The following is a 24,825-nucleotide window of genomic DNA, read 5'->3' as shown; positions in this document are numbered from 1 at the left end:
ACAGCTTTATTCCAGCTTCTATTATTCAGATAAATAAATTAGAGGAGGAAAATTTGCACCAGTTTCGGTGGTTTCTAAGTTGTGGTTTGATGTGAACACTTTTATGAAGGTGTTGGGTCTTTAAGTATGTTAGTGTTGTCCTTATATGTTCTAAGTTGGATGCTTTCTGTGATTGCAACACAAATCTACCTACAGGTATTAATAAAATAACCTGAAACTGAACCTGAACATCACATTTTCAGTAAAATATCAAATGACATGATAAATTTAGCTGTCATATAAAACAAATAATGAATGGAAAGAACATTTTCATTTATGAAACAATGGAATGTGTTTGTGAATGTTTTGTTGATTGCACTCACAAGCATCTGTTATTTTTATCCTAAAATACAAATTGAGTGGGGAACATTGGGTGTAAATTTCTCAGCTTCCCCTGTGCCTATCAAACACTGCCACTGCTGCTGCTCAGCCCCGCCTCCACATAGACTGAGCTCAGCGGTGCTGTTCCAAAAGGTAAAAATCCTATTCAGAGTCTCCATTTGCATTTTGATGAAGGACAAAAACACATAGATTCACTAAACTCATCCAAAGCTGTGACGTTGTGTAACGATGGTTATGTGCTGCTGTTGAACTACACTTCCCACAATTCTCAATTGAAATGGTGGCATGTGATTGGTGGATGTCGCTGTTACCAGTAAAAAAAAGTAAACCCGACCATATGACCCGACGAACCGCAGCGTAACCAGCTGTTTCGCTGCTGATGCACTCAGTTACATAAGTCGCTCAGTGGCTCACCCTACAGAGCGGTGTGTGTGTGTGTGTGTGTGTGTGTGTGTGTGTGTGTGTGTGTGTGTGTGTGTGTGTGTGTGTGTGTGTGTGTGTGTGTGTGTGTGTGTGTGTGTGTTCGGAGAATTAGCATGGTCAGTTAGCGCTTCCAAATCATCATCTGTCAAAACAAACTCTGCATGTTTAGCTAAACACTGCTGGCACTAGTGGGTGGGGTTCGCAAACGTATGGAACCAAATTTGCACGCTAAATGAAACCAATCTGCACTCTAAATGCAATACAACACAAATTGGACGAATAATCTGTGTCAGGTGACATACAAAGCACCAATCAAATGACAAGGATCCACTCAGCTGTTATAGAATTCTTTATAGTGTGCAATTTTGGTGCTATATGAAATGTGCTATTGCACACCGGGACCACCGCGCACGCTCACACTACCGGGGGCAGCATTCAGCGAAACATAGCGGAATTTGTTTTGCAGGTGACAACGATTTGAAGGAGCGAATTGATGCTGCTAATTCATCTAACACACACACACACACAAATCCACCATGCTGTAAGCCATCTGGAGGCATGAAGAGCTGTTAGGATAAAGTTAGGATGAAAGCTGGACAAATTTCCGACGCGATTTTTCACTGGAGTGAGTAAAGCAGACGGCAGTCTGTACATGAAATCAGTGGACAGCATCACGGACTACTGAGAACAATTTTGGACTCCTGTTTAAAGTTCATGTTGGACTGTTAAGCACCAGTGACAAACACCAAATGTAAGTCCCGTGTCTGTTGTTTATAAATTAATAAAATATCAAATGACAAGGATTTATTTTTGCTGTAATATAAAACAAATAATGAATGTTTTTCCATTCTTTCAATGGTACGAATATCCTCTTTGAATGGTACGTTCCAGCTTTCACCTCATGAAATATTTGTACCATTGAACTCACAAACATTCATTATTTCCAAGTCCGCAAGTATTTTATTTGCTGATGATATGACTGTGTTTTGTAGTGGGGATCATTTGGGACACGATGGAGAAGGAATTACATACATTTAAACAATGGTTTGACTCAAGCAAATTATCATTCCATTTTGGTAAAACTAAGTCTATCATATTTGTCTAATAGATTACAGTTTGTTCATGTAAATGGGGAATCTTCTTCACAGACTAAAGTTAATTATGGAGTTCCACAAGGTTCTGTGCTAGGACCAATTTTATTCACTTTATACATGCTTCCCTTAGGCAGTATTATTAGACGGTATTGCTTAAATTTTCATTGTTACGCAGATGATACCCAGCTTTATCTATCCATGAAGCCAGAGGATACACACCAATTAGCTAAACTGCAGGATTGTCTTACAGACATAAAGACATGGATGACCTCTAATTTCCTGCTTTTAAACTCAGATAAAACTGAAGTTATTGTACTTGGCCCCACAAATCTTAGAAGCATGGTGTCTAACCAGATCGTTACTCTGGATGGCATTTCCCTGATCTCTAGTAATACTGTGAGAAATCTTGGAGTCATTTTTGATCAGGATATGTCATTCAAAGCGCATATTAAACAAATATGTAGGACTGCCTTTTTGCATTTACGCAATATCTCTAAAATCAGAAAGGTCTTGTCTCAGAGTGATGCTGAAAAACTAATTAATGCATTTATTTCCTCTAGGCTGGACTATTGTAATTCATTATTATCAGGTTGTCCTAAAAGTTCCCTAAAAAGCCTTCAGTTGGTTCAGAATGCTGCAGCTAGAGTACTGACGGGGACTAGCAGGAGAGAGCATATCTCACCCGTGTTGGCCTCTCTTCATTGGCTTCCTGTTAATTCTAGAATAGAATTTAAAATTCTTCTTCTTACTTATAAGGTTTTGAATAATCAGGTCCCATCTTATCTTAGGGACCTCGTAGTACCATATTACCCCATTAGAGCGCTTTGTTCTCAGACTGCGGGCTTACTTGAAGTTCCTAGGGTTTGTAAGAGTAGAATGGGAGGCAGAGCCTTCAGCTTTCAGGCTCCTCTCCTGTGGAACCAGCTCCCAATTCAGATCAGGGAGACAGATACCCTCTCTACTTTTAAGATTAGGCTTAAAACTTTCCTTTTCGCTAAGGCTTATAGTTAGGGCTGGATCGGGTGACCCTGGACCATCCCTTGGTTATGCTGCTTTAGACGTAGATTGTGGGGGGGTTCCCATGATGCACTGTTTCTTTCTCTTTTTGCTCCGTATGCATCACTCTGCATTTAATCATTAGTGATCGATCTCTGCCCCCCTTCACGGCATGTCCTTTTCCTGGTTTTTTCCCTCAGCCCCAACCAGTCTCAGCAGAAGACTGCCCCTCCCTGAGCCTGGTTCTGCTGGAGGTTTCTTCCTGTTAAAAGGGAGTTTTTCCTTCCCACTGTTGCCAAGTGCTTGCTCATAGGGGGTCGTTTTGACCGTTGGGGTTTTTCATAATTATTGTATGGCCTTGCCTTACAATATGGAGCGCCTTGGGGCAACTGTTTGTTGTGATTTGGCGCTATATAAGAAAAAAGTTGATTGATTGATTGATCATATTTGGGAATAAGTCCAGGAATTTAAGCAGAAATTTATTATTACATGATATTGAAATTGTAACAGATACAAAATTTCTTGGTGTTTATACTGATGATAAATTAAGCTGCAAAACACATATTAATGAGTTAAGTCTAAAATATCAAAAGCTATTTGCAAAATTCTTCCTCTCCCATCATTCTTTGGCCATTTTGTATCATACATGTTCCATATATGACATACTGCGTTGAGGTTTGGGGAAATACATATAGAACTAATACTCTACTACTAATACTAATCCAATATTTCTGTTCCAAAAGAAAGCTATAAGAATTATCATTAATAAGCCATATCATGAGCCAACAAATCCATTATTTGCTGTTTTGCAAATTTTAAAATTGTGGGGCTTGGTTGATAGTTTTCACAATAGAAATTATGTAAAAAGTCAAAAATAAACTTTTGCCTCAACATGTCCAGGATCTGTTTAAAATGAGGGATACCAGCTACAATTTGAGAGGAACCTTATTCTTTGAGAAACTAAGGATCAGAACTACTGCAAAAAGTCATTGTGTTTCCATTAAGGGTGGTAATATTTGGAATAATTGTTGTGATAATATTAAGTTACTTGGTACCTTAGTCGGCTTTAAAAGGCTTTACAAAAATAATATACTTGCCCGTGATAGTTTGAAGAATTAATTTTACAATTGATGTACTTTGTTTGTGGTGGAGGGTGGACTTTTTTCTGGTTCCGGAGCACAGCGGTGTTCTGCTGTATCTGTTAGCTGTTTGAACTGAGCTGTTTGAGTTCTTTGAATTAACAGTCTTTTTCAAGACTTTTTTACTTTTTTTTACTTTTTCACCGTGCTCCAACGCCTAAAGAAGACCTCTAACGGTCGAAGCATCGCGACGGAGCTCTTTTATCAGCTAACCTTCATCAGCGTTGGCAAGCTAACTAGCTTGCTAACGCTTTCGTTTTTATTTTTATTTTATTTTTTAGCACTGTTGTCGTGCTGCTCCACAGCCTGCCTAGTGGATTTTTATTTTATTTTAGCACTGTTGTCGTGCGTTACCTGTGCTGCTCCACAGCCTGTCCAGTGGATTTTTATTTTATTTTTTAGCACTGTTGTCGTGCGTTACCTGTGCTGCTCCACAGCCTGTTCAGTGGATTTTTATTTTATTTTTTAGCACTGTTGTCGTGCGTTACCTGTGCTGCTCCACAGCCTGTTCAGTGGATTTTTATTTTATTTTTTGGCGCTGTTGTCGTGCGTTACCTGTGCTGCTCCACAGCCTGTCCAGTGGATTTTTATTTTATTTTTTAGCACTGTTGTCGTGCGTTACCTGTGCTGCTCCACAGCCTGTCCAGTGGATTTTTATTTTATTTTTTGGCGCTGTTGTCGTGCGTTGCCTGTGCTGTTCCACAGCCTGTCCAGTGGATTTTTATTTTATTATTTTATTTTATTTTATTTATTTATTTATTTTATTTATTTATTTATTTATTTTTTTAGCACTGTTGTCGTGCGTTACCTGTGCTGCTCCACAGCCTGTCCAGTGGATTTTTATTTTATTTTTTACCACTGTTGTCGTGCGTTGCCTGTGCTGCTCCACAGCCTGTCCAGTGGATTTTTATTTTTATTTTATTTTATTTTTTAGCACTGTTGTTGTGCGTTACCTGTGCTGCTCCACAGCCTGTCCAGTGGATTTTTATTTTTATTTTATTTTATTTTTTAGCACTGTTGTTGTGCGTTACCTGTGCTGCTCCACAGCCTGTCTAGTGGATTTTTATTTTATTTTTTACCACTGTTGTCGTGCGTTGCCTGTGCTGCTCCACAGCCTGTCCAGTGGATTTTTATTTTTATTTTATTTTATTTTTTAGCACTGTTGTTGTGCGTTACCTGTGCTGCTCCACAGCCTGTCTAGTGGATTTTTATTTTATTTTAGCACTGTTGTCGTGCGTTACCTGTGCTGCTCCACAGCCTGTCTAGTGGATTTTTATTTTGTTTTAGCACTGTTGTCGTGCGTTGCCTGTGCTGCTCCACAGCCTGTCTAGTGGATTTTTATTTTGTTTTAGCACTGTTGTCGTGCGTTGCCTGTGCTGCTCCACAGCCTGTCTAGTGGATTTTTATTTTATTTTAGCACTGTTGTCGTGCGTTACCTGTGCTGCTCCACAGCCTGTCTAGTGGATTTTTATTTTGTTTTAGCACTGTTGTCGTGCGTTGCCTGTGCTGCTCCACAGCCTGTCCAGTGGATTTTTATTTTTATTTTATTTTATTTTAGCACTGTTGTCGTGCGTTACCTGTGCTGCTCCACAGCCTGTCTAGTGGATTTTTATTTTATTTTAGCACTGTTGTCGTGCGTTACCTGTGCTGCTCCACAGCCTGTCTAGTGTCGGATTCCCTGTTTGGGAATCCGCTAGCTTAGCGTAGCTACTAGCTCTTAGCCGTTTTAGCATGGCGGCTTCTCCTGTCTCTCCCGTACTTTTCTGCTCTGGGTGTGAAATGTTTAGTTATTCCTCGGCCTCTTTTAGCAGTAACGGTACATGTAATAAGTGCAGCTTATTCGTAGCTTTGGAGGCCAGGCTGGGCGAATTGGAGGCTCGGCTCCGCACCGTGGAAAATTCTACAGCTAGCCAGGCCCCTGTAGTCGGTGCGGACCAAGGTAGCTTAGCCGCCGTTAGTTCCCCCCTGGCAGACCCCGTGCAGTCGGGAAGGCAGGCTGACTGGGTGACTGTGAGGAGGAAGCGTAGTCCTAAACAGAAGCCCCGTGTACACCGTCAACCCGTTCACATCTCTAACCGTTTTTCCCCACTCGACGATACACTCGCCGAGGATCAAACTCTGGTTATTGGCGACTCTGTTTTGAGAAATGTGAAGTTAGCGACACCAGCAACCATTGTCAATTGTCTTCCGGGGGCCAGAGCAGGTGACATCGAAGGACATTTGAAATTGCTGGCTAAGGCTAAGCGTAAATTTGGTAAGATTGTAATTCACGTCGGCAGTAATGACACTCGGTTACGCCAATCGGAGGTCACTAAAATTAACATTGAATCGGTGTGTAACTTTGCAAAAACAATGTCGGACTCTGTTGTTTTCTCTGGGCCCCTCCCCAATCAGACCGGGAGTGACATGTTTAGCCGCATGTTCTCCTTGAATTGCTGGCTGTCTGAGTGGTGTCCAAAAAATGAGGTGGGCTTCATTGATAATTGGCAAAGCTTCTGGGGAAAACCTGGTCTTGTTAGGAGAGACGGCATCCATCCCACTTTAGAGGGAGCAGCTCTCATTTCTAGAAATCTGGCCAATTTTATGGGATCCTCCAAACTGTGACTGTCTAGCGTTGGGACCAGGAGGCAGAGCTGTGGTCTTATACACCTCTCTGCAGCTTCTCTCCCCCTGCCATCCCCCTATTACCCCATCCACGTAGAGACGGTGCCTGCTCCCAGACCACCAATAACTAGCAAAAATCTATTTAAGTATAAAAATTCAAAAAGAAAAAATAATATAGCACCTTCAATTGCACCACAGACTAAAACAGTTAAATGTGGTCTATTAAACATTAGGTCTCTTTCTTCTAAGTCCCTGTTGGTAAATGATATAATAATTGATCAACGTATTGATTTATTCTGCCTAACAGAAACTTGGTTACAGCAGGATGAATATGTTAGTTTAAATGAGTCAACACCCCCGAGTCACACTAACTGTCAGAATGCTCGTAGCACGGGCCGGGGCGGAGGATTAGCAGCAATCTTCCATTCCAGCTTATTAATTAATCAAAAACCCAGACAGAGCTTTAATTCATTTGAAAGCTTGTCTCTTAGTCTTGTCCATCCAAATTGGAAGTCCCAAAAACCAGTTTTATTTGTTATTATCTATCGTCCACCTGGTCGTTACTGTGAGTTTCTCTGTGAATTTTCAGACCTTTTGTCTGACTTAGTGCTTAGCTCAGATAAGATAATTATAGTGGGCGATTTTAACATCCACACAGATGCTGAGAATGACAGCCTCAACACTGCATTTAATCTATTATTAGACTCTATCGGCTTTGCTCAAAAAGTAAATGAGTCCACCCACCACTTTAATCATATTTTAGATCTTGTTCTGACTTATGGTATGGAAATAGAAGACTTAACAGTATTCCCTGAAAACTCCCTTTTGTCTGATCATTTTTTAATAACATTTACATTTACCCTGATAGACTACCCAGCAGTGGGGAATAAGTTTCATTACACTAGAAGTCTTTCAGAAAGCGCTGTAACTAGGTTTAAGGATATGATTCCTTCTTTATGTTCTCTAATGTCATATACCAACACAGAGCAGAGTAGCTACCTAAACTCTGTAAGGGAGTTAGAGTATCTTGTCAATAGCTTTACATCCTCATTGAAGACAACTTTGGATGCTGTAGCTCCTCTGAAAAAGAGAGCTTTAAATCAGAAGTGTCTGACTCCGTGGTATAACTCACAAACTCGTAGCTTAAAGCAGATAACCCGTAAGTTGGAGAGGAAATGGCGTCTCACTAATTTAGAAGATCTTCACTTAGCCTGGAAAAAGAGTTTGTTGCTCTATAAGAAAGCCCTTCGTGAAGCTAGGACATCTTTCTACTCATCACTAATTGAAGAAAATAAGAACAACCCCAGGTTTCTTTTCAGCACTGTAGCCAGGCTGACAAAGAGTCAGAGCTCTATTGAGCTGAGTATTCCATTAACTTTAACTAGTAATGACTTCATGACTTTCTTTGCTAACAAAATTTTGACTATTAGAGAAAAAATTACTCATAACCATCCCAAAGATGTATCGTTATCTTTGGCTGCTTTCAGTGATGCCGGTATTTGGTTAGACTCTTTCTCTCCGATTGTTCTGTCTGAGTTATTTTCATTAGTTACTTCATCCAAACCATCAACATGCTTATTAGACCCCATTCCTGCCAGGCTGCTCAAGGAAGTCCTACCATTATTTAATGCTTCAATCTTAAATATGATCAATCTATCTTTGTTAGTTGGTTATGTACCACAGGCCTTTAAGGTGGCAGTAATTAAACCATTACTTAAAAAGCCATCACTTGACCCAGCTATCTTAGCTAATTATAGGCCAATCTCCAACCTTCCTTTTCTCTCAAAGATTCTTGAGAGGGTAGTTGTAAAACAGCTAACTGATCACCTGCAGAGGAATGGTCTATTTGAAGAGTTTCAGTCAGGTTTTAGAATTCATCATAGTACAGAAACAGCATTAGTGAAGGTTACAAATGATCTTCTTATGGCTTCGGACAGTGGACTTATCTCTGTGCTTGTTCTGTTGGACCTCAGTGCTGCTTTTGATACTGTTGACCATAAAATTTTATTACAGAGATTAGAGCATGTCATAGGTATTAAAGGCATTGCGCTGCGGTGGTTTGAATCATATTTGTCTAATAGATTACAGTTTGTTCATGTAAATGGGGAATCTTCTTCACAGACTAAAGTTAATTATGGAGTTCCACAAGGTTCTGTGCTAGGACCAATTTTATTCACTTTATACATGCTTCCCTTGGGCAGTATTATTAGACGGTATTGCTTAAATTTTCATTGTTACGCAGATGATACCCAGCTTTATCTATCCATGAAGCCAGAGGATACGCACCAATTAGCTAAACTGCAGGATTGTCTTACAGACATAAAGACATGGATGACCTCTAATTTCTTGCTTTTAAACTCAGATAAAACTGAAGTTATTGTACTTGGCCCCACAAATCTTAGAAGCATGGTGTCTAACCAGATCGTTACTCTGGATGGCATTTCCCTGATCTCTAGTAATACTGTGAGAAATCTTGGAGTTATTTTTGATCAGGATATGTCATTCAAAGCGCATATTAAACAAATATGTAGGACTGCCTTTTGCATTTACGCAATATCTCTAAAATCAGAAAGGTCTTGTCTCAGAGTGATGCTGAAAAACTAATTCATGCATTTGTTTCCTCTAGGCTGGACTATTGTAATTCATTATTATCAGGTTGTCCTAAAAGTTCCCTAAAAAGCCTTCAGTTGGTTCAGAATGCTGCAGCTAGAGTACTGACGGGGACTAGCAGGAGAGAGCATATCTCACCCGTGTTGGCCTCCCTTCATTGGCTTCCTGTTAATGCTAGAATAGAATTTAAAATTCTTCTTCTTACTTATAAGGTTTTGAATAATCAGGTCCCATCTTATCTTAGGGACCTCGTAGTACCATATTACCCCATTAGAGCGCTTCGCTCTCAGACTGCGGGCTTACTTGTAGTTCCTAGGGTTTGTAAGAGTAGAATGGGAGGCAGAGCCTTCAGCTTTCAGGCTCCTCTCCTGTGGAACCAGCTCCCAATTCAGATCAGGGAGACAGATACCCTCTCTACTTTTAAGATTAGGCTTAAAACTTTCCTTTTCGCTAAGGCTTATAGTTAGGGCTGGATCGGGTGACCCTGGACCATCCCTTGGTTATGTTGCTTTAGACGTAGACTGTGTTTCATAATTATTGTATGGCCTTGCCTTGCAATGTGGAGCGCCTTGGGGCAACTGTTTGTTGTGATTTGGCGCTATACAAGAAAAAAGTTGATTGATTGATTTCGTTTATGCACTGTTGCACGTTTGGCTATGTTTTGAAATTCTGGTGCACTGACTGAGTTGTTTTGTTTGTGCACATTTCTTTTGTATTGTTGTTATGAGTATATATATTTATATATTTATACAATCTTTACTTTATTTATTTTTTATTTTATAAGCGGAGGCCACAAGGGTTCATTGTACGATGTTCATTTTATGAGTTTTGTTATTGTCAGTGTTCATTTCGGATTCATTTCTATCATATATACACAACATAAACTACAAAATATAGTTAAAACTATTATTCCAGTAAATCTCACCTAAACCATTACATTTGCACTCTCCGGACAAAAGCAAAAGTCCCAGTGCTTTTGTGGTGTTTTCTATGTGATAATCACCGCATGTACTAGATTTTGTATAACAGATTTTCACTCACATCAGACAAAACGTCCACCCCATGTTAATGTATGTCCATTAAAAACCCTTCACATGTTCCAGACAGAGCAGTCTGGATGTGCCCAGTGTTCAGCACTGACACTCGCAGATTTGAGGGAAGTGGGTATCATATTTCATGTTTCATTTATTTTTTCAAACCGTATTCAGACACGGTACCTAAATGGGGCAGGGCGTAATTCAAGGCTGGTGATTATTAACAAAATGCTTTTTGCTGCCTACACTGTAATATGGTGTTAAGTTTCACACATATCCCTGGGTGTGTCGAACGAAACCGCTTTAGATCACAGCCCACTGTGGGGCTGTGAACCCTCCCTGGAGCCTGATATGCACCTACTAATGGTCTGTGATTTGTCACTTTTCTGGTTTCACTCCTTCCTCAGCGGCATGGTGCCTTCATGGGTAGCACTGGTGTCTCACAGCAAGAAGGTCGTGGGATTGATTCCTGCCCTTTCTGTGTGGAGTTTTCTCCCTGTGTCTGTGTGGGTTTCCTCTGGTTTCCTCCCACAGTCCAAAATCTGTTTATTTAGGGCAGGCATTTATTTTTTGCAGACAAATTTTTGAGCCGGTCATTAAATGAGGCAGGTCCTGATTCAGGATTCCCCGTAGATCATTCAGTGCCTCCTGACTGTAACTAATCTATTACATACAAGTTGTATGTAATAGTTTGGGCACCCCTGATGATTTTCATGATTTTCCTTTATAAATCATTGGTTGTTTAGATCAGAAAATTCAGTTAAATATATCATATAGCAGACAACCACAGTGATATTTAAGAAGTGAAATGAAGTTTATAGGATTTACGGAAAGTGTGCAATAATTATTGAAACAAAATTAGGCAGGTGCATAAATTTGGGCACCCCAACAGAAAAATACATCAATATTTACAACCCAAATTCCAGTGAAGTTGGGATGATGTGTAAAATGTAAATAAAAACAGAATACAATGATTTTTAAATCCTCTTCAACCTATATTCAATTGAATACACCACAAAGACAAGATATTTAATGTTCAAACTGATAAATTTTATTGTTTTTGTGCAAATATTTGCTCATTTTGAAATGGATGCCTGAAACACATTTCAAAAAAGTTGGGACGGGGCAACAAAAGACTGGGAAAGTTGATGAATGCTCAAAGAACACCTAATTGGAAACAGTTAAGTGTCATGATTGGGTATAAAAGGAGCATCCCCAAAAGGCTCAGCAGTTCACAAGCAAAGATGGGGCGAGAATCACCACTTTGTGAACAAGTGCATGAAAAAATAGTTTACACTTTAAGAACAATGTTTCTCAACGTTCAATTGCAAGGAATTGAAGGAAGGAAGGGATTTCATCATCTACAGTCCATAATATAATCAGAAGATTCAGAGAATCTGGAGAACTTTCTACACATAAGCGGCGAGGCCGAAAACCAACATTGAATGTCCATGACCTTTGATCCCTCAGGCACCACTGCATTAAAAACCAACATCATTGTGTAAAGGATCTTACCACGATGCTCAGGAACACTTCAGAAAACCATTGTCAGTTAACACAGTTCGTCTCTACATCTACAAGTGCAAGTTAAAACTCTACCATGCAAAGCGAAAGCCATACATCAACAATATCCAGAAACGCCGCCACCTTCTCTGGGCCCAAGCTCATTTGAAATGGACAGACGCAAAGTGGAAAAGTGTGCTGTGGTCTGATGAGTCCACATTTCAAATTGTTTTTCAAAATCATGGACATCCTGTCCTCTGGACAAAAGAGGAAAGAAACCATCCAGATTGTTAAAAGTGCAAAGTTCAAAAGCCAGCATCTGTGATGGTACGGGGGTGTGTTTGTTGTGGCCAAAGAAGAAGAAAAGAATAACTAAAACCTCTTTCTTTAATCTCCAACTGTTCCTCTGTTGTTGTAGATGGCAGTAGCGGCCTTGAAAAAATGTCAAACAAAATTCCAGATAATCCGTGTCTGCTACATTTAAGATGCGTGAAATTTAACAAACGCAAATACACTAACGTCTATATACCCAGAGAATATATTCACGAGAGCTTTAGGCACTAGAATATAATGCTGTTATCTGTGACCCCTGAACAGTGTCTGAAATGCATTTGTCCTGTCGTGAACGTCTGAGATTACCTTATGCTACCCATAATGCATTGCTGCCTGGCAGAGCATGTGCTCACAGACACAAACTACATCACGCACAAAACTGCTGATCGGCTCAGATTGCGATGTGAAAAAGTGGTCTTTGTCCTGTACAGTGTTGGTGGTGTGACTTTGACTGTTAACACAAAGCAATATCTCCTCAGGGTGCGTACTTGGACAGTCTCAGGGGCTAAAAAAGGTTACATGAACTTGTTTGCTATGGATTGGATGAAATTGCAAAAGTCCATTAAGAAATTGTAAATTGTAAACTTCAAAACTTCTTTCCTGAAGTTGACTTGGAAGGGTGAAGACGGCCAATGGAGGTTGAGTTGCTAATCAGCCACCATGAGGGAAGACTTGCCCTGCAAAGAGTGAAAGTTGCTTTTCTTGTGGGACAGTCCACTGGACAAGACTGTTGGAGGAGCCCACCCTGACTTATTTGCCAACACACCAATCAAAGACCCATTTTGCAAGATCAATTCAAACAGCTGCAATCAGATATGAGGAAATAAGCAAAGACTGCCCCAAGCTGAAAGCATCTCTGTTGCATAATATTACGAACACATTGGTCACAGACTCTACCAGAGACTTTCTGGAATGGTGGAGATGGGAGAGCATTGGTGCTTCCTGTGAGCCTAAATGCGGAGGTTGTCGGTGTGGTAATTGCCAGCCGGGCGGCAACGACATAACACTGGCTGAGGAAAAGGAGTTGGAAATAATTAAAGAGGGTCTCACCTATGCCAAGGCAGATGTTCACATTGACTCCTCACACTAGGACACAAAGTATCCATGGTCACAAGACCCTGCCTCACTACCGAACAACAGGAGCACTGTTCAAGCTACGTTTCTAAGAACAGAACAGCAGCTAAACAGGGAACCAGAGTGGAAAACAGCAATACAAGGCATACACGAAATGGTAGAACAACCTGCAGCCGTAAAGCTCACAGAGAGGCCCTGTCTGATATATAAGCCATCTGGTTGCCCCAAATACCCACTCTGTCATGACTCCAGTCTGACTAGTGTGGAATAGCAGCCAGAAGTTCAAAGGACAAAGCATGAACGACATACTGCTCAAAGGACCAGATGTACTCAATCCCATCCGAGCTGTTCTGCTACGATTTAGATGAGGTGTGCATGCTGCGTTAGGTGACATCAAAAATAATGTACAACTCTATCTGGTTGGAAGACCGTGAGATGCGCTTACACTGATTTCTCTGGCGAGACCATCCTGCTAGAAAGATGGAAGAGTATGCCATTATAAGAGTAAATATGGGTGACAGAGCAGCAGGGTGCATCACACAACTGGCCATGAGAGAGATGGCTAAGTTACCTGCGTTTATTAATCAGGAATAGGAATGAAGTGTCCTTGAAGAAGACAGTTATGCAGATGATATACTCACATCCCACAACAGTCTAGAGTCTCTGGGAAAGATCACTCAAGGAGTGGATGAGATCCTGAAGGCAGGTGGCTTCTCTCTGAAACCCTGGGTATGGTCTGGCCACAGTGGGAGGCAAGTGAATACTGGACAGGTCCAAACACAAGATAGAGACCTCCAGAATCAAGCTCTGAGGAAAACTATCATCCTTCCGAATCAGATGAGGGATGATGATAACAAGGCCCTTGGAATCGGCTATGATATGGCGGAGGGCAAGCGGTACATGCTTACCTCAATCAATTTCTCTAAAAAGAAAAAGGAAATGAGACTTGGTAAGAATCTCACAAGAGAAGAGATAAGGTCAGGGACACCACATCCTCTAAGCTGGAGAGAGCTGTTAAGCCAGGTGGCTGGACTCTATGACCCAATCGGTCTAGTTGCACCACTAAAACTAAGAGGCACTATCCTGGTACAAACCACTATCCCAAGACCTTAGAGAGGAGGCTATAAAACTCTTTGAGGAGTATGCGGTTCTGAATAACATCAAGTTCCTCAGAAGCTTCACGCCAACTGACTGGATGGACAGTCCAACAGCGATAACCTTCTCTGATGGAAGTGACAGCACTTTTGGGGCTGTAATGTATCTTCAATGGCACCCAACAGATGGAGCTGATGTCCGGTTTATGGAGGCAAAGGCCAAATTAACACCCCTGGATCAGAAGGGTGAAGCTGTAAAAGCTGAAATCTGTGGAGCTATTTTTGCTGCCCGACTTCGCAAGCATTTGGAGAGACATGCAAGGATGCATGTGGAACAGTGGTTTCACTTAGTGGACAGCCAGACAGTACTGGGAGCCATCCAAAGAGACAGCTATGGCTATCAGACCATTTTTTGCTAATTGTGTTGGTGAGATCCAGAAGTCTGCACCCGCGACAGATTGGTGGTGGATTCCAGGGGAGCTAAACATTGCTGACATCATAACAAGGGGGAGCTTGACTGAGGAACTGCAGGAGGAATCTACATGGCAAAAGGGCCCGGATTTTCTGAACCTGCCAGCGGGTGAGTGGCCCACAAAATCACTTGCAAAAGTTGCAGCCCACATCACTAAAAGTGTAAACAAGCTCCAGAGGAAGGTCTTTACAGCTTTTACCACCAGAAATCAGGCCAACATGGACGCACAGCGAACACCCCAGAAGAAAGAAGATAAGACAGGCATCAGAGCTCCATGTGGCTCGGTCAGAACACTCATAACCTTAGAAAACTTTAGCAACCTGGAAAGACTTGTTGATGTAGTGGCTTGGACGTGGCGGGCAGCTCAATCATGGTTGAGAAAAGGGCAGGTAAAATTCAACACCTCATGAAACATACCTGGATTAACTCCGACTGAGTGCCAGGATGCATTCAGAGACCTACTTCTGGCAGCCCAAGAAGGTTAAACGTTTCCAGACACAGCTCTGAAAAGGTTGGTTGTGTTCAAAGACAGTGATGGACTCCTGGTGTGTGGAGGACAGTTCCAATTCTTCACTGAAGAGCATTGTGCTGTTCCTGTCCTCCCATGCAAACATTGGATTTCCACTTTACTTGCCAGAGAAGCCCACAATGCAAACCATGAAGGAATTGCAGGGACACTCCTAAGAATGAGGAGAAAAGCTTTGGTGGTCAGAGAAGAAGACTTGCTAAACAAGTTGTTGACTGCTGTGTAACCTGCAGGAAAGCCAGAGCAAAGGTCTGTCAGCAAATAATGGGTGATCTTCCTCCTGAGAGAGTAAAACCTGCCAAACCCTTTGAATACACCACTTTGGATGTCTTTGGACCATACATGGTAAAGGATGAAGTAAGGAAAAGAGAAAAAGTTAAGGTATGGGGCATTGTCTTCTGTTGCATGGCTTCAAGAGCTGTACATACAGACATTGTTAGTGACCAATCCTCTGAAGGATTTCTTCTAGCCTAGCAGAGGTTTACAGCACTCAGAGGTCATCCTAAAATGCTTTGGTCTGATCCAGGTTCGAACTTTGTGGGAAGCAAGCCCACGCTAGAGGAGCTGTACAGATATCTAGAACATCTGGACAAGACCAAAGTAGAGGACAAAGTTGCAAAAGATGGAACAGAATGGTCCTGGAAGTTCCACCCTGCAGACTCACCACAACGAAATGGCGCTGAAGAAGCTGCAGTTCGGCTGGTAAAAAAAGCCTTAAACAATCTGGCTGGCGATGGAAGTTTTACCTGGGGTGAATTCCAGACATTCTTGTTCATAGCTGCCAGTCTCGTGAACGAAAGACAGATCGATGCACAAGTACAAAGCAGAGAGGATTGCATTCGATATGTTAACCCCAACAGTCTGCTGCTTGGTCAGGCTAATCCAAAAGGTGACTCTTCTGACTTGGCAACTACTCTCACAAAAGACTTCAAAGCATCCAATCAGAAGTCAGCAAAGTTCTGGAAGAAGTGGTGTCAGCTAGCAGGAGGAGCAAATGGCACACAAAGGAGCAAAATATTGCTGTCGGTGATACAAAATGCACTAAGAAACCAGTACAAGCTTAAAAGAGTGGTGAAGGTTGACAAAGACAGAAAAGGAATTGTTAGAGATGCCAACATAAGTGTATTCCTAAGCTATCCAGTCCCAATAACCCCTACAAAACAAAAAGGCGAGAACAAAACTGCAGCTACGACTCTTCAAAGAAGTCTCATCGTTCTGCTACCGAATGAAGAACAAGATGGACAAGTCCCATAAGAAACTAACTGTGACCTCCTTGGGTTCCCACCAGGAGCTCAACTGGGAAGTGTTGTGGCCAAACCAAAGAAGAAGAAAAGAATAATAACTAAAACTTCTTTCTTTAATCTCCATCTGTTCCTCTGTTTCACCTCTTTATTTAGTGTAGTGTCTCTAAATGGCCGCTAGATTGAAGCATTGTACAGGAGTTTGGCCTGGAATGTTCCCTCTGCAGCAGCATGGTGGCTGAGTGGTTAGCACTCTTGCCTCACAGCGAGGAGGTCGTGGGTTCAAGTCCCGCCTGTGGCCTTTCTGTGTGGAGTTTGCATGTTCTCCCGATGTTTGTGTGGGTTTCCTCCGGGTGCTCCAGTTTCCTCCCACATCCAAAGACATGCAGGTTAGGTGGATTGGAATCTTTAAATTGTCCATATGTGTGCGAGTGGGAGTGAATGTGTTTGTTTGTCTGTTTGTGGCCCTGCTACAGACGGGCGTCCTGTCCTGGGTGTACCCCGTGACCCTTGATTGGTGGTTGCAAATAAGTGAGTGTTCACTCTGCACTGATAAGTAACAGTGAGCAGGTGTGACGACACACCGATTCAGTGTAGTGGGAGCAAGCAGGGACATTGTTGATGAGTTTGAGCCAAACGTTCTAGTTTATTTGTTACTTTAACAACTATAATCATGAAATATGATCAGGGTATTTGTATTACTGCGAGATTTTAGATAAAACTGGTTCAAGACTGATCCAAACCTGAGTTAGTTGGTGGATTTAGTCAACAAACATTTGTTTGGTGGATAAATTTGTTTGTAAGCTGTATTCAGCATGAGAAATATTCAGTTGGACAGAATGTTTGTTTGACAATTTAGACAAATATTGTACTTTAATTTAGGTTTATTCATAAGCAAAGGCCATTATATCCTTTTATGCAGGAATAAAAGGATATAATGGCATTTTATTTCATAACTGTAGTGGAAAAATGAAGATCACTTTGAAATAAACTCCTTTATCTTCAAAGTGTTTATTTAATTAATTTGTATTTAAAATCCATAGTTAAAAAACACTGAAAAAAAGTTCATAGTGGAATTGTAAAATAGAAAAATCTTGTGTATAAAATCATGTATTAAAAACTCTTAGTGAAAAATTGAAAGTTACAATTTTGGATTAAGAAGTCTAATGTCAAATTACAGATTGGAGGTTGCAGTTGGAACTTGGAAAACTGTAGGCTAAAACTCTGTAAATTAAAACTGTACGTTTAAGTTCATAATTGGCAACAACTAACGAGAATCTAAACCTTATTTTGTAAATAGATTACCCTCGTCTTGCTCTAATCTGCATTTTCTACTTTTCCCTTTCTCTTCTTTTTCTCAGGTTTTCAACCTGCATATTGCACTGGTAAAACAATAAGTGTTAAATGCTGAGTTGGCCTCGCGTCCTGCTTCTCCCCCGGTCCTTTCAAGCGGGACAAAAAAATAAAAAATATATACATAGCTTGACAGTGTTGGCACTGACACTGGCAACTTACACATCTGTGATGGCACAATCAGTGCTGAAAGGTACATCCAGGTTTTGGAGCAACACAAGCTGCCATCCAAGCAACATCTTTTTCAGGGAAGTCCCTGTTTTTTTAGCAAGACAATGCCAAGCCACACTCTGCATGTGTTACAACAGCATGGCTTCATAGTAAAAGAGTGCGGGTACTACAACCCCTGGCAAAAATTATGGAATCACCGGCCTCGGAGGATGTTCATTCAGTTGTTTAATTTTGTACAAAAAAAGCAGATCGCAGGCATGACACAAAACTAAATTCATTTCAAATGGCAACTTTCTGGCTTTAAGAAACACTATAAGAAATCAAGAAAAAAAATACTGGCAGTCAGTAACAGTTACTTTTTTAGACCAAGCAGAGGGAAAAAAAAATATGGAATCACTCAATTCTGAGGAAAAAATTATGGAATCATGAAAAACAAAAGAACGCTCCAACACATCACTAGTATTTTGTTGCACCACCTCTGGCTTTTATAACAGCTTGCAGTCTCTGAGGCATGGACTTAATGAGTGACAAACAGTACTCTTCATCAATCTGGCTCCAACTTTCTCTGATTGCTGTTGCCAGATCAGCTTTGCAGGTTGGAGCCTTGTCATGGACCATTTTCTTCAACTTCCACCAAAGATTTTCAACTGGATTAAGATCCGGACTATTTGCAGGCCATGACATTGACTCTATGTGTCTTTTTGCAAGGAACATTTTCACAGTTTTTGCTCTATGGCAAGATGCATTATCATCTTGAAAAATGATTTCATCATCCCCAAACATCCTTTCAATTTATGGGATAAGAAAAGTGTCCAAAATATCAACGTAAACTTGTGCATTTATTGATGATGTAATGACAGCCATCTCCCCAGTGCCTTTACCTGACATGCAGCCCCATATCATCAATGACTGTGGAAATTTACATGTTCTCTTCAGGCAGTCATCTTTATAAATCTCATTGGAACGGCACCAAACAAAAGTTCCAGCATCATCACCTTGCCCAATGCAGATTCGAGATTCATCACTGAATATGACTTTCATCCAGTCATCCACAGTCCACAACTGCTTTTCCTTAGCCCATTGTAACCTTGTTTTTTTCTGTTTAGGTTTTAATGATGGCTTTCGTTTAGCTTTTCTGTATGTAAATCCCATTTCCTTTAGGCAGTTTCTTACAGTTCGGTCACAGATGTTGACACCAGTTTCCTCCCATTCGTTCCTCATTTGTTTTGTTGTGCATTTTCGATTTTTGAGACATATTGCTTTAAGTTTTCTGTCTTGATGCTTTGATGTCTTCCTTGGTCTACCAGTATGTTTGCCTTTAACAACCTTCCCATGTTGTTTGTATTTGGTCCAGAGTTTAGACACAGCCGACTGTGAACAACCAACATCTTTTGCAACATTGCGTGATGATTTACCCTCTTTTAAGAGTTTGATAATCCTCTCCTTTGTTTCAGTTGACATCTCTAATGTGTTGGAGCCATGATTCATGTCAGTCCTCTTGGTGCAACAGCTCTCCAAGGTGTGATCACTCCTTTTTAGATGCAGACTAATGAGCAGATCTGATTTGATGCAGGTGTTAGTTTTGGGGATAAAAATTTACAGGGTGATTCCATAATTTATTCTTCAGAATTGAGTGAGTCCATATTTTTTTCCCTCTGCTTGGCCTAAAAAAGTAACCGTTACTGACTGTCACAATTTTTTTTCCTTATTTCTTATCGTGTTTCTTAAAGCCAGAAAGTTGCCGTTTGAAATGACTTTAGTTTTGTGTCATGTCTGTGATCTGCTTTTTTTTCTACAAAATTAAACTGAATGAACATCCTCCGAGGCCGGTGATTCCATAATTATTGCCAGGGGTTGTAGACTGGCCTGCCTGCAGTCCAGACCTGTCGCCCATTGAAAATGTGTGGCGCATTATGAAGCGCAAAATACGACAACGGAGACCCCGGACTGTTGAACAGCTGAAGTCGTACATCAAGCAAGAATGGGAAAGAATTCCACCTACAAAGCTTAAACAATTAGTGTCCTCAATTCCCAAATGCTTATTGAGTATTGTTACAAGGAAAGGTGATGTAACATAGTAGTAAACGTACCACTGTCCCAGCTTTTTTGAAACGTGTTGTAGGCATCCATTTCAAAATGAGCAAATATTTGCACAAAAAACAATAAAGTTTATCAGTTTGAACATTAAATATATTGTCTTTGTGGTGTATTCAATTGAATATGGGTTGAAGAGGATTTGAAAATCATTATATTCTGTTTTTATTTACATTTTACACAATGTGCCAACTTCATTGGAATTGGGGTTGTAGTAGATCCTCCTTTTGCAGACATAACAGCCTCTAAATGCTTCCTACAACTTCCAATGAGAGTCTGCATTCTGGTTGACAAAACATCTCAGGTTTGTTGGTTTCTGATAATGGACAGCCCACTTAAAATCACACCACAGAGTTTCAATAATATTCAGGTCTGGGGACTGAGATGGTCATTCTAAAACATTGTACTTGTTCCTCTGCATGAATGCCTTAGTAGATTTTGAGCAGTGTTTAGGGTCATTGTCTTGTTGAAAGATCCAGCTCCGGCGCAACTTCAACTTTGTCACTGATTCATGAACATTGTTCTCATGTTGCCACTCATTAGAAGAGATGCAAAGAGGGAAAACATTTGCAAATGCCCACCTTAAATACCCTTTCTCATGATTGGATTCACCTGTGTAAGGAGGTCAAGGGTCAATGAGGTTACCAAACCAATTTTGTGCTAAAATGACAAGGGTGCCCAAATTTATGCACCTGCCCAATTTTGTTTAAATAATTATTGCACACTTACTGTAAATACTAGAAACTTAATTTCACTTCTCAAATATCGGTATGTTCGTCTGCAATATGATATATTTAACTGAAATTTCTGATCCAAACAACCAATGATTTATGAAGGAAAATCATTAAAATTATCAGCGGTGCCCAAACTTTTGCATACAGCTGTACATATAACAGATTTTGTATATTTATATGTATAACAGATTTTGCCCATTTCATACATATAACAGATTTCAACCATTATTGTTCTTGTCCATTCAGCTGCATCGTTTTTGTTTTTTTGTTTTTTGTGTTGGGGTCGCCACAGCGGATACAGCCAAATCCGCATTGGTATTTGGCACAAGTTTTATGCCGGATGCCTTTCCTGACGCAACTCCAGTGTAACCTGGAGAAACACACACAGCCGCTGGCGTTCCAAAGAGGTGTCCCATCCAAGTACTACCCAGGCCCCGCACTGCTTAGCTTCTGAGAGCTTACGGGATCAGACCGACACAGAGCAGACCGACTGTACAACAGATTTCGATCATAATGAATAAAATTCCCTGGTCAAACTGAATCCATTATATGCAAGTTTTACTGCATATACCACACTAGCTGAGTTACATGTTCTATGCACAGGTAATAGAGAACAGTTTTATGCATGTCATGTATATTTCCTGTCCCTTTAGTTAAGGTGTAGTAAGTTGCATTGCATTGTATGCATGCCATAGGTATTAAAGGCACTGCGCTGCGGTGGTTTGAATCATATTTGTCTAATAGATTACAATTTGTTCATGTAAATGGGGAATCTTCTTCACAGACTAAAGTTAATTATGGAGTTCCACAAGGTTCTGTGCTAGGACCAATTTTATTCACTTTATACATGCTTCCCTTAGGCAGTATATTAGACGGTATTGCTTAAATTTTCATTGATACGCAGATGATACCCAGCTTTATCTATCCATGAAGCCAGAGGACACACACCAATTAGCTAAACTGCAGGATTGTCTTACAGACATAAAGACATGGATGACCTCTAATTTCCTGCTTTTAAACTCAGATAAAACTGAAATTATTGTACTTGGCCCCACAAATCTTAGAAACATGGTGTCTAACCAGATCCTTACTCTGGATGGCATTACCCTGACCTCTAGTAATACTGTGAGAAATCTTGGAGTCATTTTTGATCAGGATATGTCATTCAAAGCGCATATTAAGCAAATATGTAGGACTGCTTTTTTGCATTTACGCAATATCTCTAAAATCAGAAAGGTCTTGTCTCAGAGTGATGCTGAAAAACTAATTCATGCATTTATTTCCTCTAGGCTGGACTATTGTAATTCATTATTATCAGGTTGTCCTAAAAGTTCCCTAAAAAGCCTTCAGTTAATTCAAAATGCTGCAGCTAGAGTACTGACAGGGACTAGAAGGAGAGAGCATATCTCACCCATATTGGCCTCTCTTCATTGGCTTCCTGTTAATTCTAGAATAGAATTTAAAATTCTTCTTCTTACTTATAAGGTTTTGAATAATCAGGTCCCATCTTATCTTAGGGACCTCGTAGTATCATGTCACCACAATAGAGCGCTTCGCTCTCAGACTGCAGGCTTACTTGTAGTTCCTAGGGTTTGTAAGAGTAGAATGGGAGGCAGAGCCTTCAGGTTTCAGGCTCCTCTCCTGTGGAACCAGCTCCCAATTCAGATCAGGGAGACAGACACCCTCTCTACTTTTAAGATTAGGCTTAAAACTTTCCTTTTTGCTAAAGCTTATAGTTAGGGCTGGATCAGGTGACCCTGAACCATCCCTTAGTTATGCTGCTATAGACGTAGACTGCTGGGGGGTTCCCATGATGCATTGTTTCTTTCTCTTTTTGCTCTGTATGCACCACTCTGCATTTAATCATTAGTAATTGATCTCTGCTCCCCTCCACAGCATGTCTTTTTCCTGGTTCTCTCCCTCAGCCCCAACCAGTCCCAGCAGAAGACTGCCCCTCCCTGAGCCTGGTTCTGCTGGAGGTTTCTTCCTGTTAAAAGGGAGTTTTTCCTTCCCACTGTAGCCAAGTGCTTGCTCACAGGGGGTCGTTTTGACCGTTGGGGTTTTACATAATTATTGTATGGCCTTGCCTTACAATATAAAGCGCCTTGGGGCAACTGTTTGTTGTGATTTGGCGCTATATAAAAAAATTGATTGATTGACTGATTGTGTGGATGTTGTTGTCATCATTAATTTTCAGAGAGCAATTTGTGACATTCATGAGACTCAAGTGAATGATGATAAAAGGTGACAGCAGGTCATATCACTGCAACGCTCTGCTGTTCTAGATTGGACTATTGTAATGCTTTGTTTTCTGGTTTACCACAGTCCAGTATCAGGGGTCTTCAACTGGTTCAAAATGCTGCTGCCAGACTTCTGAGACGAAGCAGAAGGTTTGACCATATTACACCGGTTCTGGCATCCCTTCACTGGCTTCTGGTCTCTTTGAGATTGGATTTTAAAGTATTACTATTGGCCTATAAAATTGTTCACGGACTGGCACCCTCCTATCTGGCCGGCCTGGTTGAGTCCTATGTGCTGGCTAGGGCTCTGCGTCCACAGGGTGCAGGACTATTGTGTGTCCCGAGGGTGAAGAAAAAGTCAGCGGGTTACAGAGCTTTTTATCACTGCGCCCCAGCTCTGTGGAATGATCTGCCTGCGCTGGAGACTTTTAAAGCCAGGCTGAAGACACATTTGTTCTCCCTGTTTTATCATTAGTATTTTATTTGATTGTGTGTCTTTTTTATTCGTTTTATTTATTTTATTTTGTTTACCTTTTTATGGTTACATTTTTTTATTGTGTTTTAATCTTATTTCATTTTATTCTTCCTTTAAATGTCTGTGAAGCCCCTTGAGGCCATTACTCGTGATTTGTCGCTATATAAATTAATAAATTATTATATTATTATTATTACATGAAGGTCAAAAAACAACAAAGGAACCCAACAACAATAAAAACAGCAATAAACAAAACAACTAAAACAGAGCAAAGTCTCACATTGTGTTAAAAGCCAGTGAATAAAAGTGGGTTTTAAGATTGGTTTTAAAAACAGAGAGTGAAGAGGCCTAAAGGCCCAGTCCCACTGGGGAGAGGATTTATTGCGCATGAATTGAGTACACAAATTACGGGTGTTCGTTGTCATCCGCAACAAAATTGGCCAAAAATGACAAATGTCTCAGTATGCATTACGGATATATTAATAATGTATAGCAAATATATGATGAACAATCACGGATGTATAACGCATGTATTGTGAATGTGTCACGCACGTGTGGTGGCAACAGTGGTTGTAATGCGTGTGCGCGGCATCTACATTGCAGACATAACAGAAGCACACTTGCGTCTTTTGGCATCACTCTTCATACCAACTCCACAGCCTCTGGAGCAGTTGCTGGACTTGGACAGGTTGATCACAGAGTTGATGTTCATGTTGTCATCCATGGGTTCACTGTGACGAGTTTGGGGAGCGGGAGGATCGGTGTAATGTGCTCCCTCTGTCGTACTCCAGTTAGCAGACAAGTGGCAGCGTTCTGAACCAACTGGAAACGTGCAAGAGAGGACTGGCTTACTCCAAAATAAAGTGCATTACAGTAATCCAGCCAATAGGCAATGAAGGCATGGGTGACCGTTTCAAAGTGGTGATGTATCAGATGGTCTTTCTGATGCAGTTCTACATGACATGGACAATTGGCAGGAGTGGGATTGAACAAAGAAACTTCCTCACTGAAACCAAGCACACGTAACAACTTGGTCACCACCCCTGCTTTCAGTGGTTAATTCCGATTTAAGTAAAGAAGTTTGACAGAAATGTTCTTGGGACCTTCAGAACCTGAATATGTCTCTCATGTTTGTTTATTTGTTTGTTGGTTTTCAAATGACATAATTCTCTCTCCAAAAGAAAAAATCTTCACCTACAATACTGGAACGCTGTCTTTGGTCTGCACCACCAAA

General features: G+C 40.8%; 1 protein-coding gene across 1 annotated transcript in view; it reads left to right on the top strand.

The window, feature by feature from the left end:
* The window catches only part of LOC117517266 (enteropeptidase-like), a 213,141-nt gene extending 195,220 nt beyond the window's left edge, over window positions 1–17,921 (top strand). Inside the window, exons 21-23 of the mRNA XM_034178213.1 lie at window positions 13,850–14,140; window positions 15,810–15,985; window positions 17,886–17,921. Of these exons, the coding sequence (XP_034034104.1) occupies window positions 13,850–14,140; window positions 15,810–15,985; window positions 17,886–17,921 (503 nt within the window). The remainder of the gene's footprint in view (window positions 1–13,849; window positions 14,141–15,809; window positions 15,986–17,885) is intronic.
* Window positions 17,922–24,825: the final 6,904 nt, after the last annotated feature.

This window comes from Thalassophryne amazonica, chromosome 9 (assembly GCF_902500255.1).
Source record: "Thalassophryne amazonica chromosome 9, fThaAma1.1, whole genome shotgun sequence".
Taxonomy (NCBI): domain Eukaryota; kingdom Metazoa; phylum Chordata; class Actinopteri; order Batrachoidiformes; family Batrachoididae; genus Thalassophryne; species Thalassophryne amazonica.
Note: the sequence above shows the minus strand (reverse complement) of the source record. Positions and strands in the feature narration are given on the sequence as shown.